At 40.3% G+C, this 19094-nt stretch overlaps 1 protein-coding gene across 1 annotated transcript in view; it reads left to right on the top strand.

The window, feature by feature from the left end:
- LOC124156654 (dynein beta chain, ciliary) overlaps positions 1-19094 on the top strand; it is a 315587-nt gene that overhangs the window by 108067 nt on the left and 188426 nt on the right. The window contains exons 22-25 of the mRNA XM_046531313.1: positions 1489-1566; positions 5567-5752; positions 14856-15025; positions 15724-15958. Of these exons, the coding sequence (XP_046387269.1) occupies positions 1489-1566; positions 5567-5752; positions 14856-15025; positions 15724-15958 (669 nt within the window). The remainder of the gene's footprint in view (positions 1-1488; positions 1567-5566; positions 5753-14855; positions 15026-15723; positions 15959-19094) is intronic.

Genomic DNA, 19094 nt, shown 5'->3' with positions numbered 1-19094 from the left:
ACCTTCTATACTGATGAACAACTGCTGCACTGAATTCCGATGACGGAAAGGGCCTACAACTGCTCGGAGGGAGTGAAGCCAATGTGCTTGAGACTCTCTCTTTGACCCTTTTGCGTGTTGATTGTGTTGATGCTATTCATATGCAACTCGGCCACCCCTACCCCCTGATCACCGATGACCTTTAAGGCTGTAGGGTGGACCCTTGGCGTGGAAGTCAATTTGCCCAATAACCTGCGACAGCAAAAATTGCATCTCAAACAGTATTGCTTTCAAAAAACTTATTTCCACTAGCTCCAAACTTAACTCTTTCCTGCCGGTGCCTACAATTGGAAAACGCTTTCCGTGCTACGATTAGCATGAGAATATTTTAAAGTACTCACAAGGAGACATCGCAAGAGTGATGTTTGGGATCTGGATGTTGTTGTCTGAAACTATATAGGTAAGATATAAAAAGTGTCACGCCTTTCTTCCACATAGGCCCAGGTGCGAGAGATATTTGCATGTAAAGATTTTGTGCGCCATGTCTTCCATTGAGTAGTAATCACCTCCTCTCAACAATGGTGGTGGCAGAGGGGTCTAGGGTGCTGGTTCAAGTGACTCTTACCGCCTTCGTCCTGGGTTTGAGTCCCGATAGCAGCATATTTTTTTCTCTCTTATAATTATTGAAATCACTGTTACAACTCATCCCCATTTGTTTTATTTAGTTACTTTGCAAATTTTTTATTTTCATATTAATTTATGGATTTTAAATGGAACTCCGAATTGTGCCTTACCACGCAAATGTGCCTTACCACGCAGTTTTTTGAGGCTCCACTATCAATGTCTTTTTTCCATTTCTGAAGCACCAATATTTTTCGACTTCAACGTTTTTTATTCAAAATATCATTTCCACTGGGCTTTCGCTCCATTAGATTTTCTCCACAGCCCACCCACTGTCTTCCCAACAAATCTCGATCTTTAAAACAGAATATCCTTCCACTCACAATGTCTCCCTCATGACCTGCCTTTTAGCATCCTTCAAAGAGTTCCATCCCAACCACTCTCCCTCCACAGCTAACCCTCAATAATCCCTGAATGAGGCACCGAGGCCCAATTGTGTGAAAACGGGTGAGGAAGCTAAGCAAAGAAGACTGTGAAAATGGCTTGAGCAGGCTGCTGGAGAGCAGGGTCATTGTACTTGAAGGGTAGGAGGCGAAACTGGCTAGATTCTCAATTGCTCAAAGCTCATGTCTCAATTGGAGGATAAGTACCCAGTTAATATTTTATTTTTTTTAGCAGATTCCAACTACACAGAATTAGGAGATGACATGCATGGAAATTGGACGTCCTTTCTTCACTTAGTTGTGTCCATTGCCAAAGAGTTTTCCTGTACAGTTCTAATAATGGACTTCTGCAATAAACTTATCTAAGATAATGCTAGATGTTTGTCATCATGATTTGTTTGTTTGTGTGGACTTCTGAATGATTTTTCCATCATTTTCATGGCAGGTGGAGTTGGAGAACAATGAAGATGTGAAAGAGATGAGGAGCGAAGTGTTGGATGGGGTGAAGCAGGTCATCAAGGAGGTGAGTGTGCCCTCATTTCTCGTGTGTGTGTGTGTGAGTGTGGGCATGTTATGGCATCCATAAGTGAGTTGATTAATGTAGTGCCCTCGTACGAAGGTGATGGGAAAGAGTCACATGGATGAGGAACGCCTTGCTCTCAATTGTTCTCGCACCTTAATGACTGCCCTCACATTCTAGTGTCCCTTCCCCTTAATAATAATGTTCTTTTATTTCTCCTCAACAACTGAATTCAGTGTACTGCATGCACGTAACAACTAGAGTCCTCTACGTGGTTTCCTAGTCAACTAAGAAACGACATGCGTGCGACAGTGTATGGTGCGAAATTCAAGTATTCGAGGTATTTGAGATCATACTTTAACCATAATTATTCGAGATCGTGAGTATCGAATACTTTCTAGTATTCGAGTTATTTGAGTATTCACGGATACTTTTCGTACATCTCTAATTTGCACGTAATTTAATCGCATATATCATACTCTTATTTTTTTTCTACGATTCCTAAAAGAAACATTCATAAAAACTTTGATCTTACGAACCTCCAATTTTTTGGTCCTGCGAACTTTGTAATAACGAGAGTCTACTGGAATGCTTCATCAATGCACTCCATGCGCGTATCAGCCTTAACATTATGGGATGGTTGTTAATTCACCTTCTCAAGACATTACAGAAGAGCTCGGTGTAATATGACATATCAGTAAGGATGCCTCGGTACTGCATGGACCAATTTTCTGTATAACTCCCACTCTGTTGAAGAAAAAAGTGTTTCTCTGTGTACAGTTTCAGCGATAGTTATTCATATTTGTGCCTTCTTTCATTTAAGCGTAGATCCTTATAGATACAGAGTGAGTCAATTTTAATCAGCCTGAGGCGTAGGCAATTGAACTTTCCCCAATGTCATTTGCATCAGCAGAGAGTCAGCATAAGTGAGTGGCGGATAAGAATTAATTGCAGCAGCCTGTAATTTTTGTAAAGATGCTAATCTTTGAGGTGTTTCTTCAATTAAAGTTTTTATTTCACCAGCTTAACAAACATTATTTTAAAAAATTAAGTCTGTGTATCAAAAAGGCACTAGTACTTACCAGACCTTAGACACATTATCGTTGAGAGGTATTGCAAGCCATTGCGCTGTGCTGTGGAAAGTGAAGGTTGGAGCAGAGGGGTTAGAATGTTGTATCCTCTGTTCCAGTTCTGCTTCTTACTTAACATGTCAATAACAATGGAAAAAATTACTTGAAAATGAAAAATACAACACCTCTTTTACAAAAGTTTGTCATAGAGACCCAATTTTCTTTTTTTGGGTTCAATTGCAGACTGTTGTATGAAGTTTCTGTGCATGGAGAGGTTCATTAAGGGAGGTTTTTTTTTTTTTTAAATACAATGTTCATTTGAATGGTGTGGGAGTGGGGATTCATTATATACAGTTTTACTATATCGCCCTTAGCGAAAAAACTGTTGAAATTTCAACAGTTAATTGGGACCACTGTCAAATCCAACAGTAACTGCTGAATCCAAAGTAACTTCTGAATTCATCAATAACTGTTGGATTTATAAGTTACTGATAGTTTTAACTAGAGATGTGCGAATAGTATCCGCGAATACTCGAATACCTCGAATACCAGAAAGTATTCGATATTCGAGATCTCAAATAGTTATGCCAAAGGTACCGTCTCGAATACCTCGAATACTTTGAATTTCGCGTCATACGCTTTCGCTTGCACATCATTGGTAGTTGACTCAGAAGAATGCAAGCAGTGCCGTTTTAGGCAAGCTGATGAACTATATCAAATTCGCGGTTTAGAGCGGTGAAAAGAGTTCGACATGGGGAACCGAAATTGTTAGGGTAAAAAAAAATCCGAGAATCCCAGGTGTCCCCCGTCAGGAGTAACTCAGTGCCGTGGGATAGCAACATAGGCGCATTTCCCACGATCCGCTATTCCCTCCATTCAGCGTTCACCCCACCCAATCTGACGATTTCCTCTTCTCCGAAATCAAACAAAAGGTCCCAGCTCGTGCACGGATCGTATTACGAAGGCTTTAGCCTCGAAAAATATAAAGTTACCGGAAAATAATAGAATCGCGTTTCACCCTTCACTCTTTCTCCCACAATGACCATTTTCCCGCATTCATCTTTTCATAAAAATAAGACGAGGTGTTTACCATGTGTCCTTTGTGGCTAATAACGACAGGCACTTATTTTGAATCTTCCCCAGCAGATGAAACTACCACAGGGAGGAACTCAGTGCCGTGGGATAGTGACATTGGCGCATTTCCCATGATCTGCTATCCCCCTCCCTTCAGCATTCGACTCACCCACTCTGACGATTTCCTCTTCTCCGATATCAAACAAAAGATCCGACCTCGCGCAGGGATTGTATTACGAAGACCTTAGCTTCGAAAAAAATATCAAGTTACACGAGAAAAATAAAAACGTGTCTCGCACCCACCCCCTTTTCTCACCCGCTGACCTTTTTCTACCAACCTCCTTCGAATTTCCCCCTTTCTGGAGGTCAACTGCTGCATGAGTCATCTACTAGCCCGAAAGTTGTCTAACAATGACTCTCGGCAATTATTATTACACTGTTATTGGATTGAAATATTAGTCATATGCGCGTAATTTAAGAAAGAATAAGACCAAACACGACATATTTATGACTTTATTTCAGCATTTTAAGCAGGAAAATAATTGCCGGAAAGACGAAGAAATACGACGGAGGCTTAGTATTTTGGCGTAATGCTCAAATAGGGTGGTTTCCTATTATTTTTTTATTGCCTAAATCGAAATATTAATACACTTGGAGTACGTATTTAACGCTTTTAGATTTTTATTGAACGATATCTATTTTTCGCGATTAAATTAAAAGTGAAAATTTTCATGCGCGTGAAAAGGCATAGTTTAGTGGGAATGATGGGGAAAAGTCCGTGTGACGCATTTCTGGTTCCCCCTCCCGCCTTGTGAGGTGACCTTGGGCGAGGCTCAGAGTGCCGATACCTTACCAAACCTTACCTTATCAAACGAAGAAAACTTTCCGACCTTAGCCAGTTTTAATAAGTGATTACTAAGACATGTTTCCCTGAGCTCTGTGCCTCATGCATGCATTAGTAACCTCAGACGATGTAAAACTCCTTTCCTCTCGTGTAGAAACTAGGTCCCTGTGATGTCAAGTGGAGTGGCATCACATCGGTGCCAATGTGGCCTTTTTCAAATGAGGATAAAATTGACCATTGCCATTGGTCTAGACCGGTATTTCGAGAACCAAATAATTTGTATATTATGAATACACCAATGGTAGGTAACGAATCACAATCAATGCCTTTCATTTTCTTTAATGAAGGAAACTACCCTATTGTTTTCATAAAATTAAAATATTCCATTAATCAGCTAAATTCCTGTTTGAATCCTTTAAAGGCAATCACAATTACTTGCCAAAATCTTGGGTTTCCTGCTGCATAGGCGACCTAGTCAAACATTCTCACATTCATAGTTTAGTATTCGAGGTATTCGAATATTCGAGCAATGATTTGATATTCGAATTCGAAAAATCTACTATTCGACCCATCCCTAGTTTTAACAGTTACTGATAGTTTTAACAGTTACTGTTAGTTTTAACAGTGGTCCCAATTTACTGTTGAATTCAACAATTACTGTTGGATTCAACAATGGTCCCAATTAACTGTTGAAATTTGAACAGTTTTTTCGCTAAGGGTCATGATCTAATAATTAAGTTTTTATTGAAATAACTATTTTTTTATGCATCATTATTTCATTAATTCATCTGTAAGTTGATGTGTAGTAAAAACATGAGAAACTTTAATATGAGATTATTTTGAAATACATATATTTAATTTAATCCACTCATTAAATATTTGGATTAATAATCTAGCATGCTGAAAATAAATGAGAGGAAGTTAGCTAAAAATATCATTTTTCAAAATCTCGCTTTGGTGCCTTGATAAAAAGTCCCCTTTGATTAGTCCCCCGTTATTTCTTTCTCTCTCTCAGGCCAATGAGTACTGCAATGGGTTTGAGGTTTACTCGTACCTGTGGCTTGAGGACCGCGACACGTTCATGAAGCAGTTCCTCTCGTACGGCCGACAGCTGACCCTGGAGGAAGTGGAGTTGGTGAATGCAGGCGACAGCCTTGCTCCCCCACTCTCCCCTCCAACCATGGACCACTTCAAGGAACAGGTGCACATTTCATTTTTTTAATTTATCTTCTCCTCCTGGAAAACTCCACATTCAGGGGCTTTACAATGGGAGACTCTGGGGTGCACATCCATGCACATAATATATGTTTAAGGAGTCACTATGCGTAGGAAAAAAGGGGACATCCATTAATTACGCGAGGCCTTTGGAGGGGGAAGGGGGTCAAACCGATTCTCACCTGGGTTCCTGGCAAATATCACGTAATATTTTTTCCACAAGAAACAGTGTAAAATTGTGATCTTAGTAATCTTAAATTGTGCTAGTCTTAACTAATCTTAAATAGAAATAATTTATAAAATTGTTATTCTTGATAAATCGACACAAGGAGGCATAGATTACACTGATTACAATACACATTTTGAACAATCTCACACGAGATTAGATTAGAGGGAGGGGATGGAGCCAAATCTAATACTAAGGGGTTGGGGGGAACAAAAATTGCCAAAATCACCTAATCACATAATAATTAACGGATGTTCAGGCTTAATCTTTTTCAAATATTGAGCAGATTTCTAATTTTTTAATCCCATGAACATAAATTAATGGATTCAAAAAGGTGTTTTGTTTAGTTTTTCCCAAAATGCGATTCCTGCTTCCTAACTTGGCTGAAATGATTAGGGGCAGTTACGGAATTGGCGAGGCAGGTCACCCAGCCGTATCTTTGCCGAAACAGAGTGGGAGGGCATGCTAATCTGCCAAGTCTCATGGGAGCAAAGACAGACTAAAAATATGTCAATAAATGACAAAACACATGTTGTAGCCAATGAAATGAATGTGGATGACAAAGTTTTCCTCTTCATTTCTCTGATAATTAAAAATACTTGTCCAGCCTCTCTCCAGTTAGGAACTTACCCTAGTTGCTGGTAGAGATGAACCATGCACTTCTCCGCATTCGTAGAGCATTCCGAGGGTAAATAAGAGTGCAGGGTTCCCACTCAACCGTGAAAACCTTAAAACCGTGAATTAGCCGTGAATTTCGTCTACCATGAAAAAACCTGGAAAAAGCCGTGAATTTCGCCCTAAAACCTTAAAAATCTCTCAATCTTGATAATAATACCTTCCCAGAAATTTTCAACTTCGTTCGTAGCGAGCGCACTTCTATTCATTGTGGCGAGCATCGTCGCATGGGTCAGAAAAGCGTGGGAACGATTGTTGCCTGAAGAAAAAAAACATCTTTTCCCAGCGCAGGCCTTTTCTCTCCCCCCTCCTGAAATATGACACCACTTCTCATCAGCTTGTTTACTTTCCTCGACTGGCTTGGTTTCCCCTCCCTCGGTCACTGCTTAGTCCCCCTTCCACCCAATTCCCACTGGCTGCAGCGATCACTTTCGTAACTAAATCTAGATGGCATTTGTGTCGAAAAATTTCAACGTTTATTCAACACCCTCAAACCTGTGATTGGAAGACCGCTAACCTGGACAACTTGCTATGCGCTGTGGACACTACGCCCCTTGCGTTTGAACCCGGCGACAGCGAGCTTTCGGCGCCACGTTACTAATTCTCGCGCGTTGCGGCCTGAAAACGAGAGAAGATTTCGGCTTATGGAAACACAGCATTACACGATTTTCGCATGCGTCAACCTGGGACTTGCCAGTTTTACGTGGCAACCGGAAAGTTTGTGTGGAAATATTTGACGAGTGATAAAGTAAAGTGAAAGTGAAAATAACATTTTTCAGCAGGTATTTATCATGTCTTTATATATGTATTTCGAACCAAGTGAATTATAATGTACCTATTTGCACCTATCTAAGACAAGGTTTTTTTCCTCCTAACTCCTGCAGAAAAGAGGGCTCGTCTTACAGTCGAATGCAAAATTCTCGATGTCAATCGGGTTGCATAATTTTTGTCGGAAAAAATTATGGATACCTGAGGTTGCTACCTAATATATATATATATAGCTATACAACGAAAAATCAACGTCAAAAATACCTGAACAGTAATTTAGCTTATTTAATTTTGTGTTTAAGTGAAAAACTATTGCCATTTTAGGCATCAGGTAAAGCGTGCGTACCAATCAATCGCCGGGTGCACTTCTGCCGTGTCCGCGAGATCGCCTGCTTTACCCTGGGTTCGGCTCCATTCAAGTTAGAGCTTGATCAACTCACAAAAGTTTTGTGTGATTGATTACAATTTACCTAAATTTTAACCAGAGGCGGATCCAGGATTTCTTTCTGGGGAGTGGGGAGCACAAGCAAAGCCGTATACAGGATTTTGCTCTGGGGGGGGGGGGGGGGGGGCACAAGGATACCTCATGATACAAAACGAGCGCAATGATAATGTGACCGTATTCAAAATCTTGCATATTTTGTAAGTGTCTGGGGGGTATGTGCCCCCGTGCCCTTCCTAGATCCGCCTAGGATTGTAACGTTAAAGCCTCAATGCCGTCGCGATATAAACTGCTACAAAGTCGTTCCATTTTTCCCAGAGCAACAGTATGAAGGGAACATGATTTGTCTCTCATTAGAGAGATCGATTCAGTTTTGGTTTCAGAGTATTACGATAGCAGAGAAAAGAAGTCATTACACTGCCGCTTTCAAAAGAAAAGTTATACGGTGGAACCTCGATTTATCGTTCCCGCATTAATCGTTCGCCATTTCTGGTCCCTAATAAAGTTCCTTATAGACAATGTAATTTTTTCCCGCATCTATCGTTCCCCGAAGTATCGTTTCTCGCATTGATCGTTTGAAGATCGCGGTTCCGACGCATAATTTTCCCGCATCCATCGTTAGACGAAAATGAGACGAAATTAATACAATGTGTCATTTATGGCTATAAACGACAAGCACATAGTTGTAATCTTCCCCAAGAGATGGAACTACCATTGGGAGAAGCTCAGTGCCGTGGGAAAATTCGAAAAAAATATCGAGTTACACGAGAACAATAGAAACGTGTTTCGCGCTCCCCCCCTCTTCACACCCTCTGACCTTTTTCAGCCTAACTCCTTCAAAGTTCCTAGTTCCTGGAGGTCAACTGTTGCATGAGTCACCTATTAGCTCAAAAGGTATCTAACAATGATATTCAGCAATTGCTAATATGCTTTTATTAGATTGAAATGTTAGTATTTTTGCACGTAATTAAAAAAAGAACGAGACCAAACGCGACGTATTTTAAGCAAGGAAATAGATGGAAAAATACGATGGTGATTTTTGGCGAAACGCGATATCCTCGTAGCTGAGCTTCTCGGCAGTTAATTCGGCATTTAGTCCCGGAAACATTATATCAGGTTGTTATCAGTTATCAATTTACGAGATATACTATAAGTCTCACTTGTCAGAGTTACTGACGAAGGGATATCTTCTCAGGAGTTTTGTTTCTCCCTACTAACAATCCGAATTCATCTGCTCATCTGGCGCTACGATAGTTAGAAAATAATGGGTATCTTTAGGGTAAAAAATTTGATGGTGCAGTCATATGGTCACGCTTCGCCCTTTGCAGTATGCTCTGCATACCCCCGTACGCGATATTATCAGTTTCGAACTTCACCTCGTACGAGTGGTTCCTTACTTTCCAGGGTGGCGGGACTTCGAACCACCGAGTGTTTTCCATGCGGGTTTAATAAAGTCAGGTTTCATTTTCACTAGTTTAATTTTATTCGTCTTCGGACCTTCCTTGGCGGACCTCTTTGGCCCCTCGGAAGAAACTATTGAGAACTTTAAGAGATGGACTGAAAATAATTGAACACGGAGAAAAGAATCCGGGCTAGATGCGCGTGAATATTGCAGAGCGCCTTGGGTTGTCCGCTAGCACATGACGGTAGGGGTGGGGGTAGAGTGAGCTACCTGGAGAAAACAAGTAGAGATATGAAGGCGAAGATCCAGATGAGCGTGCCACTGACGATTAACGCAACATTGTTCATGCTTTACATACTACCTCAATTATATTAAAAATATATTCATTAGACAGGAACAATTCAAGTAATAGACTATTTTTGGCGTTCGTCATCCATCTCACAACCAGTCACTGTGCCGGCGAATGCGGTTGTTTTAGGGACAACATGCACATTGCTCTCGTGAATACTGGAAATGTTGTTTGATGGATAAGAATTTTTACATCAGACTGAAATCCATAATAGCAGTGTAAATGCCGAGTGGAGAGCAAACATTTTTTTAGTGAGGTGGCGTTTTCCTTCAGAATTTTGAAAGAGATATGGGTCGAATCAACAATATGACCTATGTGTCTTGATAAAGTACTACTATTGCTGTTATTATCTAAAATATTGTTTGAAACCTTTAATGAATATCTTAATTACTCGCCAAAATCCTGCGTTTCCTGGGACATAGGCAACCTAGCAAAAAAATAAAGCATTGATCGTTTTTCCGCATTCATTTTATTATCGTATCGTTATTAGGAAAAAAAATTTTTTTGCTAGTGGAGTTCCAAAAAAGGAGGGTAGTCTTAGAATCGTGTTCGTCTTAGATTTGTGCTAATACGGTCTATGAAATTGTTTTTCGATTTATTATGTTCTATAAACAATTTTCATGAATTATTTCCCGTTAAATAAGAGAGAATCAATTTATTATATTCTATAAACAATTTAAATAAAATATTTTCCATTAAATAAGAATGATTAGGGTGGGGGAAATTCGGTTACTGTGCAGTAATAACGATGTGCGCAAAAAAACAATCTCTCGGCGAGGAATTAAATAAGGACCTCAGGTGTCCGGACGGAAGAAGGTCCGAAGGGTACTCGGCGTCCAGGCAAGAGCGCGGTTGGGCTGGTCCTTTAGTCGGCCCTGAATTTTGCAAATGATAGATCACGTCATAACAGATATCACTTTTCATTGTGGCGTTAACATTCACAGCATTTGCCGCGTACGTTAATTTTCTGTTGATATACGGCCAGTGATTTTCTTATTGTTGGCTTATAAACGGACCGTGAATTTAACGAAATTGTGACTGTGAAAACCTGAAAAAAACCGTGAAAACGTGAAAAATAACCGTGAAAACCTGGAAAAAGCCGTGAATTTCATTATTCAGGTAGAGTGGGAACCCTGGAGTGGGATGGGTGCTACCTTGTTGAGGAAGTGGGGGCAATTTAAAAGAGAGGTGCAGCGGTCGGGAGGAAGAGGGGTGGGTGAAGGGCCTTCAGCCTTGTCTGAGACTACGTTTGGGGGCCCTGTTTATTTACGGAGAACTCAATATATCAATGCTGGTCAATACGTGTGCATTTTCGGCAGCATTCAGTCAAGAGTAGTTCTTTTTATCATTATTATTTGATGCCTGGACATCAAAGTACAACTTATATTGCACCGATAAAAGTTTCTCTTCACTTAGCTAATGAAAGAAAGCTGCGTTTACTGTGGCAGTAGGCCATGAGGAGGAGGAATCGCGTAAAACTGTGGGATTGGGATGCAATTGTATGAATCAAAAGAAATCAATTCTTACTCCCACTATCTCGTAAATAACAGAAATTACTGAGGGTGATCATTAGACATTTCGAATTCCATTTAACATGTACTCGTCACAGCTCTTTAAAAACTCTTTCATATCACAAGAGGGTCGACTGCAGGCAGATTATCTGACTCAGCTCAAATGTAGCCCTCATCCATGAGGATTAAAAGCTGGTAATAATGGCAGCTAATATTAAATTTCCTTTTTGAAAATCCTGTAGAATTCTTAAATAAATGAAAATGAGACCAATTCCATTGGAAGAACTTTGGACGTCTCAAAGAACTCCGATACCTCCCACTCAGAATGCGTATAGGCAAACATAGCGCAATAGGAACGCAACGGCATATATGACTAGGGTGACCAGATGATAAGAGATGGAAAAGAGGGCAGCACCCTAATACCGAAAAAGGAGGACAAAGTAGGACACTTGAAAATTGACAACAATTTCAAAATTAAGAATGATAAAAATTTATTAGTACTGTGCTTTAATATATTTTTCTGTGGATCTAATACCGTATAAGCGCGTGTAGGAGGCGCACCTTTTTTCCCAGAAATAGCAGCCGAAAATGAGGGTGCGCCTCTTACACAAACTTCTTATCTTCCCCCCCTCCCCTACTCGGTCGCAAGTCCAAGGGGAACTGAGTGGCCTTGGTTTTCAGCGTGAGTCAGTCATCTGAAACCCTAGGTCAAAAACAAGCGGCAGGCAGGGGAGTTTCTCCCTTAGTGACGTATTTTTAAAATGCTCCTGTTTGCTTTTTTGCAAGCATAGCGCCGTCACGTCAACCTCAGAGGTGAACATGGAAAAGATCGCGCAGGGTTTTTCGCTCAGGAGGGCGCGCTAAATTTACTGCCACGAGTGGGTATCCCGCGGCATTGATACTTCATATAGTAATCGCTTATCAAACGTAGAGAAAAGCAAAGTTTTGAAGGATATACCTGGTTAATAGTCAATATCTGCCTTGCCGAGTAATTTCCATTACGCTGACAATCTGATTTTTCAAAAATCATCTTCAGACGCTAATATGAGGATTATTGCAACTGAAAATTATATTGGTGTCAAAACCTGCGCTTTAAAAAAATTCAAACGAGTGTGTTCATTGTTGGACTAAATTGTGGATGTAAGAAATCAGAAATGCTTATAAGTGAAGAGCGCGGAAGGAGAGGTCGAGGGGAAGGAGCGCAATCCCTCCGTCTTTGAAGCAACGAGGCTACGAGCGAAGGAGCAAGGGACGAACATGTCCGATCTTGCATGTGTCGTCTTTGCCTTCAAAGCGAAGGGGCGAAGGCACAGCAATGTGATATACGCAGTTTGCGTTGCCTGAAGTTTCCAGTCCGTCTCGTCTTGTTTGAATGCGCTTATGCTACGCTTGTTTCTTCTGAAATTGTACTGTTTGGACTATTTTGAATATTAGTAGCCTTGTTGTAACTATAAATCTTTGTGTTAAACAATTAGAGCTTAAAAAACTGAAATTCTGTCAGATATGCGTCGCGTTAGGTCTCATTCTTTTTAGAATCTCGTGCGTGTCATACAATGCTGAAAGATATCGAGATATCCTCGAGCTCAGTAGGTGACTCACCTAGCATTTGGCCTCCAGAAACTGGGAAATCGATCAAGGTCAGTTGGTGAGACGGGGTGGGGATGAAATACGTTTCCATTGTTCCCCTGTAACTTGATATTTTTCTGTGGGGTCTCGTAAAGGAAAAAAAAACCGCAGAGGCATTGGCTGATGGAGGGCCGAGTGTGGCTCCGTTAAATCTACGACGTGGTTATTATCCTATGGCGCTGAGATTGCCCCGATTGTTCTCCAAGCTCTTGGGAAGGTTCATGCTATGTGCCTGTCGTGTTTTGCCTTAAAATTTTCCACAGCTGCAATTCTATTGCAATACTCCTGTGAGAGCACTTACACAAAATTGTTTGTGAATAGGACAAGCATCATAGAGCAACGGCGTATGCGAAAAGAGCATCGGAACTCTTTCTACTCCCTCTTATGCCGCTATTGCCGCCGCAGTTATCAAAATTTCCTCTTTCAATTAGTATTAAAAGGGGAAATTTCGATAACTGTCGAAATTCCAGGCATACGTCTGCAACACCGCGCGATAGTATAAAAAAATGCCGCAAAATTTTTTTCTTCATAGCTTCGATGCTCAAAATAGGGGTGCGCCTCTTACACGTGTGCGCCTCTTACACACGCTTATACGGTATTTTCTAGCAATATTGGCATTTTTAACTGAAAGCTATAAATTTCCATTCAAGAATATGTTTGACATTATAATTGATCATTAGGAGTCCCTTTACTGAGGCAACGTTTAATTATTTTCTCTCATCAGTCCACTGAGAAGAAATAAGAGAAAGTATCCTTTCTGCATTTGCATTGTGACCTGGTATTCTGAAATAATGTTTGGAAATTTTGAGATTTTCCGACTGTCTGTTAAGAGTTTTACTTAATTATTATGGTCACTATGACCAGAGAGGAGGACGTTTTCCAATACTTAAAACATCCACCTGTGCACACCGGACTAACATCTGAAAAGAAGGACATGCCAATTAATCCATAATAAGTGAATTAATCCGGATGTCTGGTCCTACCCTACGCATGACGTCACGCACCCATCTCCCAAAATGGTGCACGTTTAAAACAATGCCCTCTCTTTGACTCACTGCAGTTCAATAAACAAGGATCACTTGTTTATTAGAAAAGTATATTTGTGGAACAATATTGGTTAGCTATAAGATGATTGGGTTGAAATGGCTGTAGAAAAACCTTGCAAGTTCTCCATTGACATGATGGCTTCTACTCAGGCTGTTTGAAAGATTTCTTGTACCATACAGCAATTGGTGTCACAACAGTTCCACTTTTATAGTCTTTGTGATTATTTAGATATTCAAACTGTAAGTGATATACAATATTGAGAGCTTTTGAGTCTATTGTTGGATATTTTGTTTTAAAAATTTCAGGTTAATTTGAGGAAGGGTGAACAAATTTTGCCATGATATAAATATGAAACAAGTGAAGAAGGATGTGAAAGAAAAGAAATACGTAGGTGTGAAAAGACTAGCTGATAGGAGAACTGAGTGGAGAGCTGCGTCAAACCAATCTTAGGATTGTTGACCAGTGATGATGTTGATAAATATTTTATCTTGCACAAAAAAATAATTTTAGAAAATTAACTAGGTATCATATACAAAAGAAATATATAGCATGATTGCAAACCTCTTCACAATAGAAAGATGAAAATTCTTTTCCTGATGATATGAAATTTTGAGCAGATTCTTTGCATATTATCCCAAGTAGATGCCCGTGGTACTCTTCATGCTGTATTTGTTGTGCTGGCTAGATTGATTCTGATATGTTAACAATTTTTAGGTGGATATTAGAATCATAATGTACAGTGATGTTTGGAAAAATTATTTTAATGTTTATTTTCATGATTATATAATTTATGAACTTATTCTTTTTAAACAATACTATCGTAGCCTCAATTTTAATACATATCAGTGTTTACATATCCACTTTTTAAAAGCACCTGTACATCCTACTTCTGTGTCTGACATCCAGGTGGAAGGTATATCAATTATTTCTATTCATACTCCTCAGTATTCATTGAGATTCTACTTCCTCTTGTAATTTTGTGGGATGATAGGTGGGGGACATTGTGTCTCTATCCCTGAGTGAATAGCTCTGTGCTGTTTCAGATTGACCATTACGAGAGTCTGTGCCAGGAGATAGAGGGCATAGTGGAGGTGGTGGCATTCAAGGGATGGTTCCAGGTGAGCGTGAGACCCTTCAAGCAGGCGCTTCTCAACACCGCCAGCAGGTGGGGACACATGTTCAAGCAGTATCTGGTGGATCACGTCACCAACAGGTGGGTGTCCCTTGCCCAGTGGGCCCCTTTCGTGATTGCTATGTTTGCGCTAAAATCAGACTTGGATCATGTGTAGAGAGAGTGGAAGAAGAAGAAGAAGTCAGTTGTCACGAGTAGTGAAGATGGCTGGAAAATCTCTCATTAAAACAGCAGCACATGTCAAAAGCAAAAGTTGTGCCTTCACTTAGTTAACACATTCCATGCGGGCCCGATTTTCACTAAAGTTGTCAGATTCGGCTGTTAAAATATGAAAGATAAATAGAGGGAGGTTTCCATGCCATAACTTCCATTCAAATACTGATTTTTACAAATGGTGCTCATGGTTCGAAAGAGGGAAGCTTGCTGAAGGACATACACACAATCAGAAGACTTAGAAGTGAATATTAGTCACATACTGAGGCGGAGAAAGGGCCGATCGGCAGAGCACGTCAATTGACGCGCTCCGTATCTTGGCTTGGACAGGACCACGTCAATTGACGTGCTCAGCGCTGAATGTGTTAAATTGTTAATTTTATACAGAATTTTAAAAATAATTTCATAGGGGCATGGCAGAAGGTAGTGAAATACCTAATGCTAAGTAAATCTTTATTTAGTGGGTAGCTAATGGAAATAAATATTTGGGATGGAGGCAGCCTAGTTTGTTCTCATCCTACACATTATTCATGCTATGCTAATTGTTGTAATTGATCTGTGCTCAGCCTCTCCGACCTGTCCTGTTTCATCCGAGAGGCAGACGAGGGCCTACTGCGGCCGCTGGTCGAGGGAGACTACGAGGGTCTTGTCGAGGTCATGGGCTTCCTCATGCAGGTCAAGGACAGAGCAGCACCCTCTGCAGCTGCGGGCGATGACCTCTTCGAGCCCATTCACAACACAATTGAGCTGCTCAAGTATTACGACATGGAGCTGCCCGAGGAAGTGCACGTCGTCTTGCAGGTGAGCATACCCTCCATTGGGTGGCCAAGGATTTTGGTCATCCATTTGTATGAAAAAATTTCACCAAAAGGCTTTGATGGCAATTGTCGATTATTGAAGGGTGTACCTGATTATGAGTATCAACATGTGCCAATTATTAGTGCAGATATCTCAGGTGGCAGATTGGTTTGACATGCAGTGAAGATTGCATTGGGCCTGACTTAATTAAGAAGGATAATAACTACTATGATTATCTATCTACAGTAGAACTTCAATTATGAAACTTTCAGCGGAGAATCAAAAAAAGTCTCATAAGTGAGGAAGTTTCATATGTGAGGCTTTTCAGTAAAGGAGCCTGAAATCCTTTTCAATAGGGTCTGCTTTGTTCCCAGGATGCAATTACTCATTTGGAGGCAAAAAAATGAAGCCTAATATTTAATCTTATTTACTCATAAGCAACATCACAGATGACGTGTGATGAAACATAATTTTGCATTCCTGAACAACATTTCCCAAGTTTGAACATCTGGATCAAATTGCTAGCATTTCTGGCTCTAAGCCGCATATTGGAAGGGTGATACTATATGTTCACATAGAAGCCAATTTTCAAAAAGAGTGGCACATTGATGTCAGTTTTCAGGAAATTCATTTTACCACCCACAGATAAACCGAGATTGGATATTGAAGAAATGAGATACCTGAGGTTTTTCATCAAAATTAACCCCATAATTAGGGAGAAAAATTTCAATAATGCATCACGAAGGCTTCACACCCTGTGGGCTCAGGTTCAAGTCCTGGCAGAGGCAGAAACTTTTCAGAGATGGTCGTGTCCCTGCTTGTGTGTTGTATGGAGGGAACATCCTGTGCAACACATGGTTCGGCAGATGGGACATTAAGCCCTGGTTAAGCCTATTGTTACAACCCTCTACCCTCCCACCCTTACGTCATGGTGCAAATGATCCTTGCCAGTGGTGTAACTATGGGAGAGGGGGGATGAGGGGATACATCCCCCCCCCAAGCTTCAGAGATATAAAAAAATGTTTAACTATAGCCTAGTTTTGACATTTAATAACTGCATCTGCATAAAGTTAAATTTTTAGTGCCAAATTGATGCAAAATGTATTCCCAGACAATTTTTTCAAAAATTTCCCTGGACTCCCTGTTGGAAGTGGGGGTCGCCATCCCATCACCCCTAAAGCATATTCCTAGTTACGCTACTGACCCCAGCTGCTGGTTACCTCCCTCTAAATAACATACCATAGATGATACGGCACACATGGCACCAGGGATATTCTGTGATTAAGATTTTTCCGGTGTAGCAGTTGCATGAGTTGCAACGAGTTGCAACTCATGCGAGAGGCGACTACGTGCCGTGGTGACATTGTAGTTTCTGGCATCGAGCAGTGATTTTGAAGCATTTGTGCAAACCACTTTCCTGTATCTGTGATCACACAGCCACGGAAGTGTGATTTTTGAAACCAGGCCTTACATGGAGCATTAATAATACGAGTACAACAATGCTATCGCCACGAAAAAGATCGCAAACTGGCGAAGAAAGCTCTCAATGGGTTTGGGAAGCACTCTAAAATAACATAATAGCTGCAAAAATAGTAATATATTGCTTCCTTTATGTAAATTGTGAACATTACAAGACATTGGAGTGAAAGTTTGGGTTATCCTTGTTTTCCAATTCTTCGTGCCATCTCTCTCCACCATTGGCCCCCATAATCTATGAGTGTGCTGTTGTTATTTTGGCTGCATCATTTCTAGGTGATTTATTACAACATCAGTGGCTTTTGATGATGTGGATTGGAATGCAATTATTAAAGGAAATTTGCGTGTCTTACAGAGGCCGGTGAATTATCCACAAGTTACATAAAAACCAGTAGCCGTGATTAAATCTGGATCGAGGTAAAAATAAGGAAGAATAGGGAGCAAGTGGGAGAGGTTTATCACTTGTGGTTTTCAATGCGTTTGTTGAGAAAGATATCAACGAGGAAGAGCCAGAAGTGAAAATGCATGGTGAAAAAATTAGCATTATGTGATTTTCTGATGACATAGCAGAAACAGAGAGAGATGTGAAGAAAATTCTATAAATTATGAAGGCGTAATGGCTGGATGTGAGCTGAATGTCAACGCAAAGAAAAAAAAGGATTTGTTCAGAGTAGGAGAGGAGAAAGTGACCAGATAGATAAATGTCCAGAGTCTTACACAGTAGTTTTGATTTGGGAATGTCAGTACAGTAAAACCTCTTTACATCGTAATAGAAGACCAAAATTTGGGCAAATTGATGTATGGAGGTTCTCTTTAGAGAGGTTTCAGTAATAGGCACCATTTTTTCAAATCTTTTGGAAATGAAAGGTCTTTTGAACCATTATATTTATGTGTTTAAACAACTATGCATGCATCAGTGAACATATATTTATTATTTAATAATTACTGAAAGCGAGCACTATCGCATAATTTTTACCATGATTCGGGAGAAAATGATGTGATTTCTCTCAATTCAACAGTCACTTAAAATGATTAGGATAGTTGGATACCTTTTTTCTCATTTACTGTTAGGTATGCTCTCATATTGAACAAAATGGCCACAACTAATTATTAACGTGAAAATTACAGCATATTAAAGGTATATATGAAAAAAAAGAGTGAAACATTTATCGCTGAAAATGTCATTCCATGTAGGTAATCACGGCTGCGTTAATGGTCTCTTTTTGCCTTGGTAAGATTTGCGGAGGTAGTTAGGCCGTCTCGGGGTACCTCCTTGGCATGATAAGTGGAGGTTTTACGAGATAAAGAGGTTCACTACAAAGAGGTTTGCCTATAAATTTACATGTAAATCAGATGGGACGGTTGGGGTGGTATGATGTATGGAGGTGTACGATGTAAAGAGGTTCACTACACAGAGGTTTTACTGTAATATAGTAATCAATAAGGGACTGACATTTATGGGCTGTACTTGTGGGATCATTGGTGATGATTCTTAAGTCCAAAAGAAGTGAGCTAGTTTAAGAGAGCAGCTTTAGGGGCTCTAGGAACCTGCCAGCCTTTCAAAGTTGTGGGCCAAGGGAAAGGTGTGCTGTAATAGGATATAGGAAATATGTATGTTGAACAGTCAGTCTGAAGTGATGTGTTTGAGTTCTTTTGAGTGTAA

This window comes from Ischnura elegans, chromosome 3, assembly GCF_921293095.1.
Source record: "Ischnura elegans chromosome 3, ioIscEleg1.1, whole genome shotgun sequence".
In the NCBI taxonomy this organism is placed as follows: Eukaryota; Metazoa; Arthropoda; class Insecta; order Odonata; family Coenagrionidae; genus Ischnura; species Ischnura elegans.
The sequence above is the reverse complement of the archived record's forward strand: the minus strand, read 5'-3'. Positions and strand labels throughout refer to the sequence as shown.